The sequence below is a fragment of the Salmo trutta genome, chromosome 1 (assembly GCF_901001165.1).
Source record: "Salmo trutta chromosome 1, fSalTru1.1, whole genome shotgun sequence".
NCBI lineage: Eukaryota > Metazoa > Chordata > Actinopteri > Salmoniformes > Salmonidae > Salmo > Salmo trutta.
The window spans coordinates 45319385-45344910 of record NC_042957.1 but is presented as its reverse complement, the minus strand read 5'-3'; the positions used below and the strand labels follow the sequence as shown (position 1 = coordinate 45344910).

The 25526-nt window shown below is 39.7% G+C and overlaps 1 protein-coding gene across 3 annotated transcripts in view; it reads right to left on the bottom strand.

The window, feature by feature from the left end:
* Positions 1-25526, bottom strand: part of LOC115197058 (insulin-like growth factor 2 mRNA-binding protein 1) — a 57161-nt gene that overhangs the window by 30207 nt on the left and 1428 nt on the right. For all 3 annotated transcript variants that reach the window (XM_029758235.1, XM_029758216.1, XM_029758226.1), the window contains exon 2: positions 24934-24994. In XM_029758235.1, the coding sequence (XP_029614095.1) occupies positions 24934-24994 (61 nt within the window). The remainder of the gene's footprint in view (positions 1-24933; positions 24995-25526) is intronic.

Below are 25526 nucleotides of genomic sequence, written 5' to 3'. Positions count from 1 at the left end.
CTCTGATTCTTCGCACCATAGCACACATGCGCTCACTCATGCACACACACCCACCCACACATACAAACGCACGCATACAGTACATATACATTCATGCTATACACACACACACATCACAACTGCTGCTACCATACTGTTATTAAACTGCGAAATTCACACACATACCCCCTTTCCCCAATACACGTGTAAATATTGGACTATAAATGGTGCCTTCCTGTATTATACTTATGCTAAAAAATGTATTACGTATGATATTCTACTGCCATTTACTTTATTTTCGTATTCTTATATTTTATTATTTCTTTTTTTTTGTTGCATTGTTGAGAAGGAACCTGCAAGTAAGAATTTCATTGGATTTGTACCACGCACTTCCTTACACAAAACTTGAAACTGAAACGGACTATTTGAAAATCCTATTGAGGATGTAATCTCAAATTCAAACAACGTACAGAGCAAAACAATGGCACTAAGGGATGATTGGAGCTCTGTGCTCATCAGTAACAGATAGGCTACATGAATGTCAGAGGAGCTGACAACTGTTTTGATAAATGATTGATAGAAATGCATCACATGAATTGCAATGGAGAATTATTTGCATAACAAACAAGGGATTGTACAGAAGCGAGATCACACTTCCAATATGGCTCCACAGCAACGGCCTGACGTTGTTAACCGACTGAAAATTACACTTGCATGGATTGGTTATGCTCGTTGAAACGTTTCTTACTAAGACGCTAACTCACATTTTTCAAAGAGCCGAGAACAGAGTGAAGGAGAAAAGGAAGCAAAAAAAGGCAGCTTGCAAGTTCACATATTGAAACATGTGAAAGACCCACAATGTCTGCTATAGGAGCAGCTATTACGTATGAGAGACAAGAAGATAAGTAAATATTTAATGGGGACTATCTAGCAAGCATAAAATCAGAGATGAATATTTCATTGTTAATGGGAAGGTGCAAAGGCAACCAAATATCGTAACAGTGTTTGTTGGTTCGACTGATCCTGCTGCTAGAGCCTGAAGTGACAATATTCCTCAGTGTGTCATTCAAAGACAGACATGAACCCTTCTGTGGATGTAATACTGTACTTCATGCTTTAAATAGCTAGAGTGTGCAAGAGAGGGAGGGAGGGAGGGAGGGGAGGGGGTTGTGAACGAGAGAGGGGGTGGAGAAGAGCGCAAAGAAAGAGTGGTAGGGGAGTGGAAATCTCACAAGCACTCGGTGAGATTTCTTGAAGGTAACTGGCAGCAGGCAGTCAACTGGCAGCAGGCAGTCAACTGGCAGCAGGCAGTCAACTGGCAGCAGGCAGTCAACTGGCAGCAGGCAGTCAACTGGCAGCATGGATGACATGTTCTTTACACAGGCTGAGCATTAAATAGGTGCCAGTACTAATTCGAGGTACTGGAGTCAGATTTTAGAGTCAATATTCTACAGAGTTTGAGTCTAAATTCAAGGTCCTGGTACTCACTACAAGTGCACACGTATTACGTAATGAAAAGACAATGAATCTTTACCTTACAAAGACACTACAGTAGCAAGAATAGCCGGGAGAGTTCAAAGACTCGGACAACCTCATTGGCCCGAGAAAACCCGCTGAGAGGGATGAATCTCTTCTAATCAAAAATGTATTGATATGTCACAATACATTTCCTCTGTGGTCGTACAGTATCGGTGGATGGGCTGACAAGGCTACTGTGAGGAGCAGTGGTTGAAGGTAGAGGGTTGATTCCTCTGGCACTGGCCTGGTCCTGCTCCCTTCGCATATTAGTATTTCATGATTAAAGACAGATCAAAAACAAACAAAACAAGGAATTATGTTTGTTTGAATGCCTTGAGTGCCTTTGAGTGCCTTTCAAAAGTATTCAGACCCCTTGGATTTCATCACATTTTATTGTGTTCAAAAGTGGGATTAAAATAGATTGAATTGTCCTTTTTTACACAAAATACCCTGTAATGTCAAATTGGAAGAAATATTATTTAAAAAAATGTTTTATTAAACTTAAAGGTCATAACTAAAATATAGTCATTCGATAAGTATTCAGCCCCTTTGTTCAGACAAGCCTAAATTAGTTCAGGAGTAAAATTTGGCTTTAACAAATCACATAATAGGTTACATGGACTCGCTCTGTGTGAAATAATAGTGATTGACATGATTTTTGAAGGACTAACCCTTCCTCTGTTCCTCAAATACACAACATCTGTAAGGTCCCTTAGTCAAGCATTGAATTTCAAGCACAGATTCAACTACAAAGACCAGGGAGTTTTTTGAAAGCTTCAAATAAGGGCAGGGATTGGTAGATGGGTAACAATAACAAATCAGACATTGAATATCTCTTTAAGCATGCTCAAGTTAACAATTATGCTGTGAATTACATATTAAACCACCCAGACAAATCAAAAATACAACCGTCCTTCTGAACTGAGCTGCAGGACAGGAATGAAACTGCTCAGGGATGTTACCATGAGGCCAATGGTTATTTTAAAACAGACACAGAGTTCTGTGATGGTAGAAAACAGAGGGTGGATGAACAACATTCTAGAGACTCCACAATAATGACCTAAATGACAGTGAAAAAAATGAATACAAATAAATATACAGAATACTTGCATCTTGTATGCAACAAGGCACTAAAGTAATACTGCAAAAAACAATTGCAAAGGAATACATTTTTGGCCTAAATGCAAAGCAGTATGTTTGGGGCATATCTATCAAACACATCACTGAGTAACTGCCTCCTTATTTTCAAGCATGATGGTGGCTGCATCATGGTATGGGTATGCTTGACATCAACAAATACTGGGGAGGTTTTCAAGATAATAAAGTGTGATGTAGCAAAGCACAGGCAAAATCCTAAAATGAAAATTTGCTTCAGTCTGCTTTACACCAGAGACTAGGAGACGAAATCACCTTTCAGCAGGATAATAACCTACAACAGAAGACCAAATCTACACTGGACTTGCTTACTGAGAAGACAATGAATGCTCCTGAGTGGCCAAGTTACAGCGTTGACTTAAATCTGCTTGAAAATCTATGGCAAGTCTTGAAAATGCTGTCTAGCCATGATCCCCAACATTTTGACAGAGCTTGAAGAACTGTGGAAAGAATAATGGGCAATTCAGGTGTGCAAAACTCTTATAGACTTACCCAAGAAGACTCACAGCTTTAAACGATGCCAAAGGTGTTTCTAACATCTATTGACTCAGGGAGCTGAATACTTATGCAACAACTATATTCTAGTTATTTCATTTCTATTCATCTTTGAAAAAAATGTTTCTTTCACTTTTACATTAGGCTACAGAGTATTTTCTGTCGATTGTTGACAAAAAATGTACAATTAAATACATTTTATTACCACTTTGTAACAAAATAATTTGGGGCCTGAATACTTTTGCAAGGCACTGTAGCTTCCTCTTCTCTGGAGATCCCAAATATGCCATGGCATGATAAGATTTGTTTCTAACCAGAATTTTATCGAAACAAAACTCAATCAATTCCAGAAAATCACCAAATCTTAACTCAGGTAAAGGATGCTATTTTCTTTGCAAATCAAGCACCCAATGGCATTCTAGTTTTTTTAATCGCTTGACTGAATTTGTTGATTTGCTCCAGTACACTACAAGACCTTCAATCTAATCAATCATTTTATCTTCGAGTCCCATATATTTCAGAATCATAAAAGATCCTCATCTTTGGAAACGCATCCGTAGTAATCAAGTATATGGCAATCATGTTTTAGACAATGCCATAAAAAACGAACAGACTAATAAAGCATTCCTAATACATTCATAAGCACTAAAGGAACAGGACAGTTACAGGGTTACATAATAAACATATTATTACTCAGATACAGCATGAACATACTATTAGGCATTAATAGCCTAACACTTCATGACAAGGAAAATTATTAATGACTTATGGTAGGTTAATAATTAAGCAATAAGGCACGAGGGGGTGTGGTATATGGCCAATATACCACGGCTAAGGGCTGTTCTTAGGCACAGCACATCGCGAAGTGCCAGGACACAGCCCTTAGTCGTGGTATATTGGCCATATACCACAAACCCCCGAGGTGCCTTATTGCTATTATAAACTGGTTACCAACATAATTAGGGCAGTAGAAATACAAGTTTTGTCATACCAGTGGAATATGGTCTGATATACCACGGCTGTCAGCCAATCAGCATTAAGGCTCAAACCACCCAGTTTATAATGTTGCCTATACACTTTTACAATATGATTAATATAGTGTACATTACTGTTGAGGTAAATTATGTAATTGTTCACTTAACCATTAAATAATATCCCTACTTAAATTAAACTCTATGCAGCTGTTTATTATAATGTGTATTTACTGCTTATGAGTCAACTTTGGATGTTTTCTAAAATAGAGTCAAGTTAAGGTGTTACTGACTATTATGCTGCTGTAAACAATAAAGCCTGGTCATCAACGTTTGTGTGTGTGTGTGTGTGTGTGTGTGTGTGTGTGCGTGTGAGGAGGGGTCAGTCCCGACAGTTTGAGGCCCCAGGGAGCCTCTGTGTTTTTGGTGTCATCGCTCTCACACATCACAGTACTGCACCACACACGCACACACACCGATGGACTGAGGAAAAAAAGCTCAGTTCAGCTGAGGAATGTGGGGCTTCTGCCATGGCAACCAGCAGGGGAGGGCACACAGGTCCTCTCCTGCATTATCACGTTACGAGCTCCAACTTCTTCCCTCCTCCTTTCCTCCCTCCATCCCTCCTCTCACTCACTCACTCCTCCCTCTCCCAGACGCCGAATTCCACAGTTCCCGAGCCCAAAACAAATCTGGTTAAGTTTTCGATCCTAGCTCATTCCATCGCAGCAATGGCGGATTGACCCGACACATACACCGCAACCCTTGACCCCGGAGTGGTTATGGAATGCTGTAATTTAAGAGGTTAGAAAGGGCCAGAGGGCAGGCATGGTCAGGGTAGCACTAGCAGCAAACAATTGTACTGTTCAAAGGGGCCACAGCTTCAGCTGAGGTGCAGCCGCCATAGCGGGGGATGGGCTTCCCCTGACTTAAAATAGGCTGCGCAGGGTATGTGGAACACTACCAGACAGTCAGCTGCACAGTAAGGCTCATTTTTCACCGAGCTGCCTCTGGCACTCCTCTTACATGACATCATATATATTAATAGGCTATATATGGATATCATATTTGAGATTTTACGTAATTGCTTGAATCAAAAACCACACAAAAAAACACACCTCAACCAACAATCGAGTAGTTGAGTACCATTTGTGCTTTCGCCACCTTATTACAGAGTTGTGGCTTGCATATGCTAAGCCTATTCTATTGCAAAATGCTGAAGTACAGATGTAGGATTGCATCACTCGTCTGATGCTGAGAATTTTCCTGCGTAGCAGGAAATGCAAATTTATAGTGTATTTGAGTTTTAAAAAGGCCCCATAAAGTTTGTAATTACCATTGAGAAATATCAGTTTCGATTCGCCCTAACGAAAAATGTATCAGTCCCTACAAAAAATGGCCATTATTATAATCCTCATAATAATTAACATTTCCCGTTGCTGCTCAAATTAAGATCCTACATCCGTTAATAACTGTGTACATGAACCAATGATGCGAATCGCAGCCAAGGACCCTCTCCTTCACTGTTGAAATGAGTCTACTATACAGGTCTGGCCTACACAGTAGAGAGCGCATTCGCGCCATTGCCTGGAGGAGGTGGGGTGGTCGTTGCGGTGGCTGGTGGAGAAGAGGTGGGGTGGTCGTTGCGGTGGCTGGTGGAGAAGAAGCTGAACCTGCGAGGACAACAACTCTGGAGTTCATTTAGCAGTGGAGACGGAGAGACGTACCTTTAGTCTGGCTCATAGTTCATGCTTTTCTCCACAATGACCCGTTCGCCATGAGAAGATGGCAGCCGCAAGATCTCCATTTTGTGTGGCACAGTAGCCTAACAGTGCATAATCTTCACGTTGTAGGTGAGATATTGATCACCATCGAGTACATTTAGCCATTGTCACTTTATTAACACATAACTTATGAATATATATTTTCTGTTATACCATTCCGATTACTAAAAAACACGTACATAGCCTATATTTCCATTGTGATAAGAGCAAGGTTGAGATAATCTACCCATCTACCTACGCATGCAGGGCGATGAGTGCCTTTATTTGTTTCCAACATACGATATGGAATAATAAATAAATATTTATGCATGACAGTTGTTAATACAATTCCAATGCATGTTTCCTTTACACTGTAGATGTGTTACTGGAGTCTGGTCACTTTATGCCCTGTGCATATGGTCAGTAGGCTATAGGTTGAGTGGATTAACGGTGAACGTAGACCACTTTAGGAGAACGGAGAGTGAACCTACTGTAGCACGCTACGTAGTACCACCATGCCTTGATGCTGCCTGCGCCTCTCGCTCACCACTCCCTCGTGCGCCATTTTGTGCGCAACATTAACCTACATTTTATGCACTGCATGGGTTCGAGAGAAAGGCATGTCCACTTTACAGCATGTCAAGTAAATGATTAACTTTGATTGCAATTATTCCATATATTTATTATAGCGCAAGAATAGTCTATAGGCTACTCGTTTAATTACTTACAGTTTGATCATTAGAAAAAGTTGTCACTCAGATTTGGGTCGAAGTTATTAAGAAGAGGGTCAAATTGATTCATTTTGGTAGGAGCAGGCTACCTAGGTGGATGACTTTGCATCTATTTATCTTCCAAAACGATGATATTTCGTTGTCCCTTTCTCGTTAACCCACCCAATTTGACAGGCTCTGCCATATCACCTGAGGCCCTATATGCCCATATAGACCTATTGATTTGATATTTTTATGCAATATTAATGCCCAAATGATTGGCAATTAATTTCTATTGATCTAAAAATCAACAATAAACACTGCTATACAGGTTTCAAATGTATATTCGTTCAACAGTTTATTCAATCAACTGATGGTCTAAAGACAAAAGTCTTTAGAAACCTGTATACAGTTTTTGCATAGGCACAGGACTACTTGTCGTCTAAAATAATCTCGAGTGTCCAAAAAGCAATAGAGAGATTTAGGCTACTTGACTGAGGCCATAGGCCTAAACATTCCTCATTCATTAGGCTATATGGTCTATAAACTCATAATCAGAACCGAAGGCTATTTGCCTTATTTGACTCTCTGTCCATATTCCATATTTGCCATGCAGAACCCAACGGATAAACATCTGAATTAGACAGATAAGAAAACTATTATTCAAATTAGTCCGGATTGGGATGAATTCGCGGTCACTTGGTTAATGAGAATGCATATGTTTAGAATATAAACCAAAACACTGCATATAACTTGCGACGGTGGCAGTTAATAAGCACTTACAGGGCTCTTAGACACACATGTCGGTAAAGCCGGATTTTCTAGTTCACTACGAATGACAACACCCTAGATAAGTCTGAACCATGTGAGCCAGCAAGTTGGCGGCCATTTTTATTTGACAACGCCCAATTACCACAATGAAATACAGTCACATGTGGCAGCGCAGAATATACCAGAATATTTAGAAACATCAGTGACAGCACAATTCATCTGGGCGTCACCTATTGAATAAATTGATATGGATGAGTGTCACGTAGAGAATTCGTGGCCTGGTTCCTGTATGAGTAAAACAAACGCTTATAAAGATAATATATTATTCATAACTTACACAAAAAAACAAAAAAACAGCTGCCATTTTATCACTATTGTTTAAAGGTTAAACAATAGCAGTTTTATAGGCTACCATAGTCGAAGACATGCACAATATTGTAAATCTACATATTATGAATGCACGTCTGGCTATATTTCATTCGAATGCAAGGACTGTCCATTACATTCTATTGAGGATGCAAACACTTGCTCCTCTCTCTGTCGGTCGGTGCCGTGGCTACACCCCCCCCCCCCCCTCCCCCCCTCAGCTGCTAGCGCTCGCTCTACAGCCTAGCGCTGCTGTTAGGAGGAAAACCTGCCTTCATTCATAAAGTCTGTAAACTACTCGAGAGTACTACAGCATCGTGGAAGAGGCGGTTCTCAGAGTAGCTGCACCGCCCACCTAGAGAAGAGAAAGGGAGGGGAGGGGGAGAAGATAGAACCAGTCATTGGATAGAAGAAAGGAGACAGCGTGTGGCTACAATGAATGCCAGAGAGCACGCCTGACGCATACAGGGGGTATATAGCAAGGGTTTGGCTATGCTGGTGATATCGAGCAGTGGCACATTTCTGATACATGTGAACTGTTTTCGACGAGTGCCAGATGAATCATTGCTACAGTTGACGTGGACGATGTGATTCTCGTCGCTGCACTGTTCAGGAGAAGCCAAGCCTCATAGGCTACTTGCTATAACGTTTAACATGACTGCATGGTGCAGGAACATAACCGCACATCCTTACATTCGCTTTAATTTGATGTCGACATGTCTGCTAGTTCTAATGAGATCGAGATTAAGGGAGTGTTTAAATGGTTAGCCTAGATTTTATATGCATTATAGCCTATACATTAATTATCAAAGCCTCATGGGTCCTCATAAACGTGCAAAATGTTTTTCTTAATTGCAATCATAACGTAGCATAAAGATGACACTATATTCCATCTGAATCCAATCTTTAGATCTATGTTGTCAAAAGTTAGAGTATTCATAGGGGAATCTCACTCATTTTGCATGCAAGCGTCATGCCAATGATCGCAAACAAATAATTAAATACTAAGGGAGAATGCCTACTAGTTGAACGAAATATAGTTAACATCAGTATTATATAAACCCAAATAAAATGCACAATTCTCAAGTTTATCCACATTGTTTTGCCAGAGTAACAACTTCAGTGTAGTCAACTCATTGCTATTTAATGTACACTATGAACAGAACTTGTAAATCTTTGAATTCTATAATGAGAAATGTACATATTTCCAAACAGAATTCTTAAAGATAAACAATTCTTCCCCACTAATAATATAAAGTATTACACTAAAGAAATAAGAAACAATTACATGAAGCAAACACTGGTGAACATTTGTATATTTGCTCACTCTACGTAGTTGTATATAATGTACAGTATGTAAAGTTTGTTTAAACTCAGTTTTCTGTATTCGGTCTCTAAATTATGTCTATCACTAGCAGCACCATATCACCAAGTAACATTCCGAGTATGTGTAAATGTACTTGGAGAATGAAGGTGATTCTGATTCTGAGAGAACTGATATAAGCCTAGGCCTACTGCTATAAATCTGATATCAATCACTGATAATTGTCTGGACTTAAATTTAAAAGAAGAAACTTTGAAAACGGAATAACATTAATTGATGTCATGTCAAATGGTTATTTTGTTGCTTTATTATATATCAAGATACATTCTATTCTCTGCTTAACTCTGATGTAAAACACCTATCAGAGTAACTTTAGGATGACCAGTGAATAACATGAATACACGTGAGAATAGAGAGTGAGAGGAGACAAATATTACTCCTAAATTAGACAAATGAAAACATTATGAAAAGCTAGTTGTCTTAAATCTGATAGTGTTAAAGCATTGTGCCCACACCCTAATGAAATCACAATGTTACCACTGCAATGTTCCGAATTCAATACATCTAGTTTACAAGTCAATTAAGCCCAGAAACCTTTACAACTAATTAATATAACATACTCAAAAAAGTTATTACATATCTTTACACATAAATTCAAATAATTGAATAACAAATTAATATCCATAGAGTAATAATAGAAATTATATTGTATTATACTCAATTATACAGTACTATTTCCAGTTCAACTTATAGGACCCTCTCCAAATGGTCAGTATTGGGGTAAAGCCGGTCCATTGCCAGATTTCAATGTACAAAAATACAATTCTGGAAAGAATGTAATTTTCTATCAAGTACACGTCGTGGTAAGTGACATCCAATTGCTCAAAGCATTTTGTTATCCAGCACTACAACAGATACTGTTGTCTATTTTCAAAAACATTATTTTTGTTTCTAAATTCTTCAACCACGAAGTTCTATGCCAACAACACCATCATCTTTAGTTAACTATAAACTTGATCCAACCAGAAGCCTTCTGTGAGTTCCACTTTAGAAGAATAGAGAAGTTATTCTTCCAATTTACCTTTAAAAAGGTAAATAAGGATTTGACTAAATAAGATGTTCCTACTTTTAGAGAATTTACAGTCCTTGATCAAAGTGGAACACTTCAAAAGTAACAAAGTATGAGGTAATCACTGACTACAATGCTCATGTACCTCTATTTTCCCCAGTCACATATCAACAGATGAACAAAAATAAACACTTAAAACCTACCTCTAAAAACATCTACCAAAATATCCATATTCATCAATATGACCACAAACAGTTCTCAAAATCTTACTTGAAAAATCTGCTAAATGTAACAAGCATCTCCAACTACAAAAGTTCACTTTGAGAGATTAAGAGAGAAAGAGAGAGAACTCGAGCCACAGTGTTCTTGTGTTTCAAAAACAAGAGGGGGGTTTCTTCCTCGGAGGATGTGACGTCAGCGCTGACTTTGTTTTGAATCATTGAACCCCAAGTACCTATAGAACGTCCAGAATGTGGGGGCCAGTCCACTCTATATGCAACTGACTGCTAGGAACAGCCACGGCGCCCCACCCACGCCCGTCCTGCAGCCCTTCCTCTATTTTGTCCCCTCCTCATGTGCAACTTCCAACACACAGCACAACACCATGGCTGCTGCCCCAAACATTGATAGAGGAACGTCGGGTAATGATCATTGCTGATCAACATGGCAAAGATATTTGGCCTATGGATTCTAGTAAAAAAAAAGACATTTTTAAGAAACACTAGAGCTCAACTCTTAACTATTTGTTATGTTTGGTACAGTCCACAGCATTAGAGGAGAGAAATAACAAGTTCAAACGAATACAACTAAACTAGTTCTAAACTAGTTGACAAATAACATTTATGTCAAGCATTTTGCTCAACACTTGAACATCGACGCAAGGACACACTACGTCATAATTCCATTGCATGGTTTCTGGTAGATTGCAAATCTTTTTTTCGCATTTACTTAAGGTATCAGAAGTTCTTCTAAGAAATGATCAAACTGCAGGGAGTCTCTGTGCATGTGTGTTTAATCAACGTTCAACGAATCTCTCAAATTCCCACACTCAAAATATTAACATTTACATTTTAGTCACTCAGCCGACGCACTTATGCAGAACGACTTACAGTTAGTGCATTCATCTTAAGATAGCTAGGTGAGTCAACCACATATCACAGTCATAGTAAGTACATTTTCCTCAATAAAGTAACTATCAACAAAGTCTTGTATTGAAACACATTCAAACTCACTATGCAGAGATCAATCAACACCTTGGTTAACAAACCTACAGGTAACTGCCAAAATAAAGGAAACACCAACATAAAGTGCCTCAATAGGGTGTTGGCAACTTGTGGTGGCCCTAACACCCTATTGAGACATTTTATGTTGGTATTTCCTTTATTTTGGCAGTTACCTGTAGGTTTGTTAACCAAGGTGTTGATTGATCTCTGCATAGTGAGTTTGAAGTGCTTCTTTTATTTTGAGAGTTATCTGTATATGGATAATGAAGACAAGGATTAAATGTTGACCCAATGGCATCCCAACATGCCAGTCATTTTAATTATTAGACCCTTAACTGAAAACCCTACAAAAACAAGTTTTATTCGTAACATCGGTCAGAGTGTGTTCAACCTCATTCTTTTCGTATGAGACTGAAATGACGCCTGCGACCACAACTGGGGAGGAAAAATACAGTCGTGCATTCTCAAATAACAAAGCAACCATATATGTTTGCTGGACAAAATAAAATCAATACGGGAACATATTTCAATAGATTTCGATCTCATCGCTCCTCAATCTATGTGCTCAGGAACTCAGTAAATAATCTTAATCCAGAAATCCAACACCACACTCACATCCATGTGAGCATGTGTCCTGTGTGTGACATGACACACACTCCCAGTATGATGAAATGACTAGTATGAGGTGGCCCACTCAGGGTATAGGGGAGGGAGGTTGAGTAAGGGTGTAGGTTTGTAAGCTGCCCTCGCTCCCTCTGCCTTGTGTGTGTGTGTGTGTGTGTCTGTGTGTGTGTGTGTGTGTGTGTAAGGGGATAGCATGGCCATACCAGCACATGCCTGTTTGGCAGACATGTGACCTGGAGGCTCCATTTTAACTGATTCAGAGTCAGAGCTGTGAGACAGAGGGAAAGAGCGAGAAAGAGAAAGAGCGAGAAGGAGCGATAGAGGGGAAAAGAATGGAGGGGAGAAAATGGGTCTTCACTGGGCTCTGTAAGGCCTCATAAGAGAATAATAATAATAATAAAATACTTACATATCATTTGACACACCCACTTCTTACCACCTTATATCCACATTTGAATTGCAGCAGAGACATGTCTATATCAACTTATCCAAACACTTATCTTCATACATTTAAGTAATCATCCTCACTAATATTAGACTATTTCTATCTTTTTCCATTGATGTTGCCTTCTAATTATACACATTTTAAAGCTTGACATAGGCGTATTCTTGTATATATTTAAGTATTTCCTTAATACTGCAGTGAGCTAAATCAGGGTCACACAGAGTGTTTCTTGGTAGTCTTTAACAAATCTACTTTGAAGCAAAAGTACACACCTCACACACATGGTTATGGGCTTAATAAAAGAAGAAGACACCTACCTGTCCAATATCAGATAGAGTCTTGAAATGTATAACATTTTGAGTTTGCATCCCAGTATTACACTTTATATACATCACAGAAGACTGAAATATAACAAAAGCGTTTGACATAGAAACACTGGATTTTTGGCAGTTTAACAAATATATTTGTTTATTAATTATGAAGTTATTACAAATATTAATATCATTCCACCCATGAGGCCACTAGGTCTTTTGACTGCAGGAAAGGGCTACAAAAAAAACTCAAACTGTCACCATGGTCAATGGATCTGGTAAGGGAAACTCCATTAACACATCACTGTTAACAAATATTAAGCCGTCCTTGCATGTGCCTCAGATACATCGCAACCTTCGTAACTGTATGGGAAGGTTGACATGAATTAGTCCAGTCTTTCAGTAACTAGTTTAGTTGGGAAAATGGGGATGACTTCAATGCACTGATAGAGCATGGCAATACCAAGAGTGTTGACCCGTGAAGGACAGAGCTATTTGGTCACCAAGACATACTTTAAAATATCGATAAATGACCTGTAGCCCTATACTCAGTTCAGTCACAATTATTTTCATTGTCTCAATCAATGGTTATTTTGGATGTCTAAAATAACAATGCTTTCTCACCTGTGATGAAACAAAATAATTCGTTTATAAACCATAGTTTAGTAAGGTTCAGTAACACTTTTATATGTGATGTCATATTACATACTTTAAAGACATATTTTATTTTTCAATTCAATACTATGAAAAATGTCATTACGATTTAACTAATTCATTTGAAGACAGTTTTCAAAAAGTACTAAGAACTTCCCCATTGAGGCCAAACATGTTACCATCATTAGATCATTATTCATATGAAAACAATATTTCATAAATCAATAGTTATTCATTAAAAAAAGGTAAACATTCTGATTAGAGTCCAAGAACCCCATCGTAAGTTAATATAAGAACATAATACAATTATGAATCTTAGGCCCACACAACTCTACAATCCTTAGATCATGCTGCTACGGCCACTACCATCAATAACCATTACATCACGATACCACTTCAAACTGCAGACAGTCTTTCAATAACTTCATTGAGCTATTCAAAATGTATTATGAAAATGGAACTAATTCTCAACAGTCCACTGACTTAGAAAATGTAGAAATCAACTTGCCAAAGGACATGCTGTCCAAAAAAGCTTTATCTTCCTCAGCTCTTTAATGACCTTGTACAGTACATACAAGATGTGCACTGGAATTTCATCTGTTGCTTGTCCTTAACAAGGTTTACAGCACCTATGCTTTCCACACCTGGGATCTGCAAACCCCGCCCCCCTTGTGAGTCAATGATGAGAGCAAGGCTCTGAGTGGGATTCCACTGATATGAAACAGGATTTGGATGTTGAAGACATACAAACTATGATTTTTGATGTTGTTGAAAATGTATAGAAATTGGCAGAAAATGTTGAGCTCCGCTACTATGGAACCCATGGACAACATCACTGAGAAGTGGGCCAAGGATTTCTGAAGACAAGCAAAAAAATACCCTCTCTCTCCCGAACGAAACCTTCCACGTTCTGAGCCCCACTGTGACACCCACAGAAAGGAGATGGGAACACAGTTGCAAAATCCACATGAGGAGACGCAACACCTCTTAGAGCAGAACAGCAAAGGGACTGACTGGGGAAGCTCCGCCCACTAGGCTCTCTGCTCATTGGTGTCCAAGTGTACAGGGAGCAGTCTGGAACAAAATGGCTGCCCTGGCTGATCAACCAGGTGGATGATGAAGCACATTCATGACAAACAACATTTGGGTCCTTTATGAGAAGAGGTGATTAAATGCAACAGAGCTAGTGAAAAGGGACTCTTGTCCTGCTGTGAACCAAATCTAAGGAGAGAAAGATTGTTGACACTACACAAGTTGTCAACATCGTTGGCTATGAAATGAATAATCAACATCTTGGCATTTAATATTTATCCATTCAAAATGTGGAAACACATTCAAACGTATTTGTGAACTAATGAATGTATACTCAAGCAAAAAACGACACAAATAGTCAACATCAGAATAGCTCAGGAAGGGCCTCCTGAGTGGTGCAGTGGTCTAAGGCACTGTATCGCAGTGCTAGCTGTGCCACTAGAGATTCTGGGTCCGATCGGGAGACCCATGGGGCGGCGCACAATTGGCCCAGCGTCGTCCGGGTTAGAGGAGGGTTTGGCCGGCAGGGATGTTCTTGTCCCATTACACACTAGTGACTCCTGTGGTGGGCTGGGGGCAATGCATGCTGACACGATCGCCAGGTGTATGGTGTTTCCTCCGACGCATTGGTGCAGCTGGCTTCCGGGTTATGTGGGCATTGTGTCAAGAAGCAGTGCGGCTTGGTTGGGTTGTGTTTCGGGGGACGCATGGCTCTTGACCTTCGCCTCTCCTGAGTCCGTATGGGAGTTGCAATGATGAGACAAGACTGTAACTACCAATTGGATACCATGAAAAAGTGAAAAAAAATAAAAGAATAGCTCAGTCACTTTGAAAGGAATAATCAACATCTTGGCATACAACATTTATCCATTCAAACTGTGAAGTAATTCATGCTTAATTTCAACTGTTTAATAATTTAAGAGCAAAGTTTGGAGAAAATAAATGCTATGATTTCATTTAAACTTTCAAGCAAAATAAGTGTTTCTGTCTACACTTAATGTGAATTACATGTGAAAAATATTCAGCAATCTTTTGATGATGCCCAAATGTAACTACATTAAAACTCTCTGCAGCACTATATATTATAGCACATGAAGTGGTAATAACATGGTAATAAGATTTTAACAAGATCTTAGTTTCTCTCAATGAAAACATTACTTGAATATCCTTTGATTTAATAAACAGAAATAAAGATAAACCAGTCACACCTTTATAAAAATGTATCCAGTTGGAATTTTCACACAGTGAAATGAAACAAGACATTTAGCAATGGATGTAGATTATGATTGTCTATCACTCGTTTGTTCTAACGTCCTTCAATTTTCAATGTATCGACATAGAGGGGATAGCAGTTGTCACCAGTCATTTACAGTGACACTCTGGTCTTGCCTATTGACCCCCTGTGGATTGACAGTGGCCAAAGGTGCTGAGAGATGCAGCGTAATGTATGCCATCTAGAGCTGCAGCCCGGAGGCTTATTTTAGCTTCCTTTGGGTTTGCAGATGCTAAATACAGAGGCTCTGTCCTGTTCCCTCTGGCCTTGCTTTTCCATATCAACGCGGAAGGATACAAAGGAACAGGCGTGATAGACATAGCACTGATAGACAATTTCATAACAAGCCATCATAACAAGGCAAAAAGACAAGCTTGTCTGCAGTGAGTTTGGAAAGCCAACAAAGCCAAGGAAAAATCCAATAAGGATGTTTGACCTCCAGACGGATTCAATTTGATGAGTCAAACTCACAAAATGAAGAAGATTGCACAAGACGCACACCCATAATGCTATTCATCTTTTAACTTTCTACACATTTAGAGGGGAGATGGTATTCAGTGTTAAAGGAACCTTTGTCCTTGAATACATTTTTACAGTTCAGTAATTTAGCAGACACTCTTATCCAGAGAGACTTACAGTCACTGCATTCAACTAGGTAAGACAACCACAGATGGGTCTTTCCAAAGACCACAGCAAACATACTGGTAGTGTAATACATTTTATTACAAAGTTACTAAATACGAGGATGTCAGTCAGAGCTAGCTGTTACTGTGTCAGGTTAACTTATTTACAAAAAGCTGCATCCTATTGGAGCAGAAGCTATATGCGACAACTTCAAGAGAGAACATCTCCCAACCTCAACAGTTTATATGATAGAAAGAATATTTCAGAAAAATGTGCCTTTGACATGTGCCCGTGGTACACATATTTCCTGTGAAGTTTGCAAAAACTAAAAAAAAAAGCAACAACAAAAAAAACGATAGAGCACTGTTACATTTTAAAGGAGTCAACTTCAGGTTTGAAAAGATCCACATGGATTGCAAGAGAATGACTATACCTCCTTGATCTTAAATTTCTCCCATTGCAAAATATATTTTTAAGTAATTAGGTCTAAGGGGCAGTGCCTGCCGTCTCCCTACCCCTTCATGCACACACCCCTCCCCTCCTCCACTTTGCACCGAGGGGAAACTTTGGGAGTGTTTACTGTGTTCCTCACCCAACCGAGCCTCCAGAGAGGCCGGTTCACAAGGCACACAAAGAGAGGTCAGGGGTGAAGGGGCGGGAGGCCCCTAACACAGGGAAGTACTTTTTTTGGTGGGGGGGGGGGGTGAAGACGTTCTGCTAGACTGAGCGAGGCTGAAGACTGTATTCCAGGAACAGTGAGGTAAGTAAGTAAACATCCGGCTGACTGTGTTATACAGAGTAAATAAATGTGATAAATAAAAACAAATCAACAAACGCCCCTTAGTCGTGTCAGCTCTTCAGATTCAGGCCAGACATCATTTATTTAACTCTACGTTGATGTTTTTATTCAAACCAAATTGAACAGTCTGTATAATATCATAAAGACATTTTACATTTTAGTCATTTAGCAGACACTCTTATCCAGAGCGACTTACAGTAGTGAATGCATACATTTCATAAAAATTGTTTTTTTCTGTGCTGGCCCCCCGTGGGAATCAAACCCACAACCCTGGTGTTGCAAACACCATGCTCTACCAACTGAGCTACAGGGAAGGCTAAGGAGAGTAAAGGACCGGATTTAACTTAACAAAGTACTTTAAAGTGTATGGGCACAACCTAAAGCATGAATCAGACTGAAATGTATCACTGTGGGAGGCCGTTCCTTTTCTTGCTAGGACAAAACTGGTACCTGCTCAGTGCCGACCCGGTAGCAATGAACCTGCTGTTTCTACTTGTAGAATGGTAATGCTCGTCAGTGCCCAACAACTTGACTTTAAGCCAATCAGAGAGCATAAACCCCCACGTGAGGAAGCCAACAGGAGTGACAACAAAAACGGAATAACAGGGCATTTTACATCCACGGTTAAATGTCATGAGCCAGTCACACTTCATATGCAATGTAGCTTATGGGATGGTAACTAGCGAAGTGCACTAGTGCAATGCACACAACACAAAACACTTCCTCCAAGCTAGTATTGACACTATAATTAAATCACAATGGATTTGTTTACATGAAACAGCTGCCTGTGTTAGCTGCCGTGATAGGTCCGTCTGCTTAGCTAGCTAGCTAGCTATGCTAGCTAGAGAATATGTTAACGTTAACTAGCTAAATATTTAGCTATGGGCTGGCACTGGCAGTAGGGGATTATGATCTTATCATCTTGTTAGGTAGTTATCTAGCTATGGCTTTCTATAAAATAGCAACATTAGCGCAGCTAGCTATATAGCTAGCTAACATTGGAATCTAGACCATAAAAGAAGCAACACACACGGACATGTATTGCCAAACAACTCTACTGCCACCTTCTGGTTTGGAGTATTTTAACACGGCTGAGTGGCTGACGACTTCAAGGTCTTTGCTGGATGAACACAAAAGTGATTGACTGGCAACACTGTTCAGAGGTGCTAATTACTGTCTGAAGGCAAATGTTTGACAAGCCTACCAGTGTCTGAGCTATAAGTGTCAACCCGTCTACTAAACCTTGAAAAGCACATTTCAAAAATGCATCATAAATGCCCACCCAATTTGTTATCATAGTTAACCTGTGCATTTTGTGCTTATCTGCCCCGTCAACTGCCCTTTCTATCCAGCTGTTTGGTGCAGAGCCACCCCTGGAGAAATACACTCTCCGGGAGACTTCTTCTGGGTGACGTGCCCTTGGATGGGTGGGATGGAGTGGAGTGGGACGGTGAGGCGAGCCTCCGTCTGTCCACACAGGGACAACTCAACTCTACCCCGGGGCCTCCCTGCTGTGTTTGCGTGCGTGCGTGTGTGTGTGTGTGTGTGTGTGGGAAGGGTTGGTTTCCCTTGCATTTCAATTGTAGCTCGGAAAAGCCTGACTCTCACACATGGAGAAAAATCCATTTGGCTGCACACTGACCCCAGCCGAGTGGATCGCTCCTTTCCTTGCTCCACCGCCATATAGGCTCTCCCATTCAACACAAAACCCAAAGATATCCAATTTTTTTCTGTCCTCTCGCTCTGCCTTTCTTTCTTTTCACCCTTGGCTTCTTCCAGGTCAACGGTTCACATTTCTACCAACATTTATGAGACACGTTGCCAATCCCCCTGTTTTTTTTCCACAGCAGAAATGGTTGTTTGATGAGTGTATGTTGGGAGGGGGACAGGGTTGTGGTGGATTTAGAGGCTAGTGGTGTCCATGGCAAGTCCAAAGCTGTGAGAAGATCTGAAGGGAGTAGGACTCAACCCCTTTAAAAACAGGACAGATGGTCCAAACCAGAAAGGGGGAAGAAGACACATTAGCAAGGGGTTGGGGGTTTCTTAAAGAGACGGTGCACATTTTCCCCCAGCTCGCCCCCTCCAACAGATCCCCTTCCCTCTTTCCAATACATACACACAGAAATGGACACGTCTCTCTCACCATCTCCACAACCCACACAACCCCCCACTAGATTTTCTTTCCTTCTGAAAGCCCATAAGGAAGTCCTTCCATGCAGCGTCCCTGCCTCTCCTCCCTCCACTATAATCCGCAACTGAAGCCCCGGAAAGAGAGCGAGCAGCTAATCATATGACCCTGAAGAGGAGCGCGCGTTCATGTATGCGGCAGCTCTCTTTCTTTCTTTCTTTCTCTCTTTTTTGTCTCACTTTCTCTCATTCACTCACTCACTCAGATGCTCGCACGCACACTCTTTCTCTCATTCTGCCTGGCTGGCAAAAAGTTATGTATCAGGAATGTAATAGAGCGCAGAACATGTCTTTCTACTCTGGGTGTGTGAGGTTGGGGTGTGTGTGCCAGCTGTGAGTGGATGTGTGTGTGTGTGAGAAAGAGCGAGAGAGACGGAAAGGGAGGGAGCGAGGGACTGCCTTTTTGTGTGCTGCAGCGTCAACGGCCTCTCGGCGCTGCACACAGGTGTTCCAGCCAGCTGATTGGTCGCACCCCCTCTCTCCCAACGCCCCCGCCCTCGCCTTGCCTTTGGTAGTAGAACAATCGTAAGAGGAAGAAACAGTGAGTTTGCTGGTTGCTGGCTTGAGACATGCAATGGGAGCATTACTACAGCACTACTAGGGGCTTGATTGATGCAGATCAAGGACTTTGCGTATGTGCCACATATTTCAAGGAAGTTTGTTTGCAACGCGGGAAAGAAAAGAAAAAACAATAGGACCTGTTTTTTTACATCTTTCAATGTACATTTCAAAGTAATTTCAAACATTTTCAATGAAACTTTGTGAAACATTATTCGAATAATCATATACTGGGCTTTTCCCTCATAAAATCACACGTGTAACCTTTTTTTCCCCCATTTAACCCTTTATATCACAACAAAGAGCAACAACATACTTTAAAACTGTAAATATGCAAATATGTTTCTTACAACCAATAAGAGGACAAACACAACTAATACATTCAGTTCCAATTCTATAAAACCCAGAGGACAACGTCTTTAGTGCACATAAGCGCAACAGTAATAGAAAGCCACACTGGATGGATAGGAGGCAAATGGGAGGATAATTACAGAATAGTTCAAAAATATATATATTTACAGTTATGAACGCAATCAGGAGTATAAGGGGCATGCTTTCTTTTTCACTAAGCACTCCAGCAACTACCCTGCTCCCTATATACAGATGTGCCCAAAGCGTTCAATTGCCAATCGCTGCATCCCACTGGGCATAGACAAGTGACCTGGAGGCCTGCAAACACTGGTCATGATGTCACAATAGGACGCCAACCTTTCTTTTTTTTGTTTCAGGTTCTCTCAGGGTGGTGTTGGGTGATACTAGAGGGGGGTGTGATGTGGGGGAAGTAGTAGGCTATTGTAACTTTTTTTTTTTACAAGCACCTGGCATTTAAGAGGGGGTCTGGAACTTCCCTTTGTTTCAACATCTCTCAGAAGTGTAGGCACATCAAAATAGGCCCACCACGCCATTGCAAACGGCCATGCTCGAGCTAATTTAGCATTCCTCATTAAGCTTAAAGCAGTGAAGTAGGGCCATGGGTTTGTGTGTAAGATTGAGTGGAAGAGGTGTGGTGCACACAAAAGCTGTACACACCCACACCAAAACACATATATTAAAAGAGTAGTTCCCTATTTTACAAGTTGATATTACATGTTTCCTCACCCTGAAAGTAGTCTATGGGCCAAGAGAAACTGCAATCCAGGATTCAGTTCTCATTATTAAATAGCCACTACAAACTTCAGCTAACACAAGCAACTCTTTCATCCAAAGTGACTAACAGTCATGCTTGTACACATTTTACATATGGGTGGTCCCGGGAATCGACACCACTATCCTGCCGTTGCAAGCACCATGCCCTACCAACTGAGCTACAGAGGACCATGTGAACATGTTTTAAAAAGTATTTGCAAATCACCTGAAATCAGTTCAAATCATTTCCATATTTGGTTTGATGTTCCTTAAAGGTGATTTGGCCATTTAAAAAATGCTCACATCCCCCCATCCCTTCCATTGATTGTTAGCTTGTGGTGGCTAAAGTTAGCTGAAGTTTGTAGTGGCTGTTTAATAAAGAGAACTGAACCATGGATTACAGATTCTCCTTGCCCATAGACTACTTTCAGGGTGTGGAAGCATCTAACACCAAGTTGTAAAATAGTGAACTATTCCTTTAAATCGGAAGATTAATGCAAAAAATATATATAATGTTCTACAGTTGCTTTTAAGAGTTGTGACAAACTATGCCAAAAATAGATAACATTTAAAGCTGCAATATGTAACTTTTTGGTTGACCCGACCAAATTCACATAGAAATGTGAGTAACAGATCTTTTGTTCTCATTGAAAGCAAGTCTAAGAAGTGGTAGATCTGTTCTATGTGCGCTATTTCTATGCTTCCCGTTCGTAAGTTTAATTTTTGGGTCTTTTACTTTCGGTTTTGTACACCAGCTTCAAACAGCTTAAAATACAATATTGTTTGTTATTGAAAATATATTTAATAGCGGTTTAGTTGGTACAATGATTCTCTACAGTTGCTTGTTTTGTCACATAAACTGAAATCAGATTAACTATTAGAATTTTAGCCACCAGGAAATGGCGGAGCGATTTCTACATATTGCACCTTTAACTTCCTCATCTCAAACAATGTCTCCCATTTTTTCTTAAAACATCAGATATAAACTAGGAGTTGTCACAACAGCTTAATTCTAATAGTGAGTAAGCATTTCACTGTTAATCTACACCTGTTGTTTACGAAGCATGTGACAAATAACATTTGATTTGATTTTGTAGGACATTTCAACGTCAATACATTTCTAATTTATAGTGTATGTACTTATGTCAGGAGGGACAGAGTTGTCTGAAGATCCTTCCTCTACCACCCCTCCACCTCTCACGTTTTACTCTCTCTCTCTCTCTCTCTCTCTCTCTGACACACAACCACAACTCTACATCGTACTCTAGGTCCTACGTCACTCACGGGCTTTAGCCCACCTCAATACTTAGGACGCTGCATAAAGAACACGACTTGTGAAGATATATATATTTGTGTTAATCAACAAGGGTGGCAACGTAAGCCAATACAAAGAAACAATTATAAATACACAATATAGCTTGAATATTGGAGAGTAGTCTAATTTAAGCACTAGTATGCAGAAAACAAACGAGATCAAGATAATATGCTGAAGTGACTTCAAATACCCTATTTGTCAAAAGTAGTGTTTTTACAGTAGGCGAAATAAGATGGAACAATGAGTTGGTGTTGCACTCGAGTCACATGGTTGCGCTAGAAGAGGACTGAGCCAAATGAGCAGAGTTTGAAGCATTTTCTAATACCTCATAAAATGACCACTTTCTTCAAATGATAATGTTTTTCATTAAAGCTCCTATGCCCGGGATTCTCATCAAAATCAAATGAGGCTTTAGGTAGCATATTCATTGGAAATCTAAAACAACACAACTCGACATAGGCTACTGTAGTAGCGTTTACATAATTCCCAAATAATTGATAGGCCTACAATTTATATGTTCGGGTGACAATGAGGGAACTATAAACATGTATTTGCGTGAATTTAAATTCCTAATGCTTGTTTTAACAGAATTTGGCCACCGCTAGTTGAGTTGTTGCGGCCATTTTGAGTGTCAGCAAGATATTAGGCCTAGTCGAAATAATTTATTTTTAGCCTATGTTTAACTTCATGATAAAGCCTATAGATGCCTAAGATCATGAGAATACAAAACTTAAACCGTTTTGCTACATTCATAGAGAGGAGTGAGTGCTTTGCAGCAGTGAATGAACGAAAGAAAAAGGACACCCTTTGCCATTCATGATGAGGCTCGCCATTTTTCCCACTCAAGTGACGTTGGATGACTTCTCTCAGTGGGGGTGACCACGTGTTGTGTATCACCAAAGGTAGGCCTCTCCAGTAACACTGAAATGTAGGCTATTTCATGGGCGAAAACCTCAACACAACTATATTTATCTATGCCATTCAAGGTTGGTAACTTACGACATATAGCCTCGTTCAAATTGGCCATAGGCCTATGCATATCCGTGCATTTGTTATTCAGACAAAGGTTATACGATTCCTATATGCATCAATTAGTGTTATAATTGTTTTTCACTTATAGGCATAAAATCCACCAATGAATGACACTCGAATGGTAGGTTATAAAACATATTTATATTATTATTGCAATACAGCCATGACTTTTCCTTGTCAGGGCTACCGTCTATTACAGACTTGTATGTAGTCTATACGTTTACATCAGCCTACATACATACCACTTTTACAGATAGGGCCTAACATATGTTTGAATATATTTACTAAATCAAAATAAATTGATTAAATGTCGTTTTTTTTACAAAAGGCACAAAAAAAGGTACGCCTACACCTGAATTAAAAACTGTTAGCCAAACCTCACAACTGTTACAGCCTAATCTCAAACCCGCTCTTTCCTAGACTAATAATTTAAAATAACCTAAGTGTGTTAAAAGGTTAATGGTAATGAATATTTTTTAAACTAAGCTAAACTTACGTAATATTTTTAACTGGGTCAACTGTAATGGAGGGAGGGCTCAATGTCCCCATTTTGTTATAGCGTCTAAATAGACGCTATAACAAAACATAGGCTACTGAAATTATTTTTGACCGAACGATCCACTGAATTGATGTGAGTATTGCATTACATTTCAGCACAATGTGTGTTTACTGCCATACACACATACACATGTCTTTTTAATGACAGAATACGAATTAGACCAGAGCAAGAATAGATATAGCCTATGCTATAACCATGTATTTTCTACAGGCCTACTTCATGATTAATGACCAGAAACAGTGTTTTTCACATTTCTAACCTAGAGACCAAATTTATTGGTGATTCGACATAATAAAACATCGCCCAGACAACACCAAAACAACGTTCGTGTGCAATAAAAGCAAAAACGTAATTAAAAGGCTTCGCTCTTCATAATGAATAATCGCTGTGCAACAAATTACTGAAGTTTCAGTAGTTGCCGTGACGTGATTTAAACACATTTCAATCCCACATATTGACATAGCAAATCGATTATCTCTAGGCTGTGCATGAAAATATAGTGCCAACATACACAATGTAATCACGTAACTAATGCCACTAAACTTCAGAACATGACACTTAAAATGTGAAAAGTAGCTATGGCCTACACATTTTTTTTTTAAATAAATAAATAATTCTACACACAGGAAGGCCTAGGCCTATGACAAGGCCTTCGGGAGGTAAAATGAACATGAGGTATTTATGTGATGACGTTGCAACCAATATTATATTCTCTGTGACAAATAAGTGTCCCAATAGTTAATGGGCATTCATCATTTTCGTTTTATGAGCAGCCTTTAGTGCATACGTAGACAAGACTCGTGACACCACATACTCCACACATGAGTAGGCCACACCGTTCACAGCAATATAATTAAAGAGTAGCCTAAATAACAAAAACTTAATTCAAATATTGGATTTGCGAGTCTTACTACTACATCCACACACCAGGCATATAACTCGACATCTAATGCGTGCATCAACTTAAATAGCAACATGTCCCTTCTGCAGCAAAATCCATACATTACCAGATGCAACAATTGAAGTGTTATTGGGGGAGGGTGCTAAATACCTTTGCTTCTTAGGGACAGAGTGTTCGACCTCAATATGTTTCCCATGGAGCTCCACTTTACCTGTAAAATAAATGTTTATGTTGAAAGAAAATGAGGCCATGTCCTCCATTCAGAGTGTAGAAATGGCATTGTATGTATTTGCCATATGGAAATAATATTTACCATGTGACTGAGTTGTGTGTTCCTTAATTGTGTCTCATGTTGTCTAATGTGCACGAATAAATGTTCAAGATTAGTAGTTAGGGTCAAATAACGCAATAGGCCTGTCATTCAAAGATGATGGGCAAGAAGTTACCCTCCTGGGTCAACTGGAAAGCCATTCAAAAATTGCATTGTGTATTAACTCATCAACTCCTATATCACGTACACACATTGTTGATCTTTTACAACTCATTCAAATACAGTAAAACAGAACACGTATAACTTAATAGTCCATTTGAAAAGGACATTGTCAAACATTTATTAAAAGCTGAAGATACACGTATGCGTGCCCTAGAGTTCTTAGTGATCAATTTCAGGCTTAACACACGAGCAGCATGGCGTCCTTCGTGCTATATAGAACACACGTCACATGCTACATATGTTGGAAATC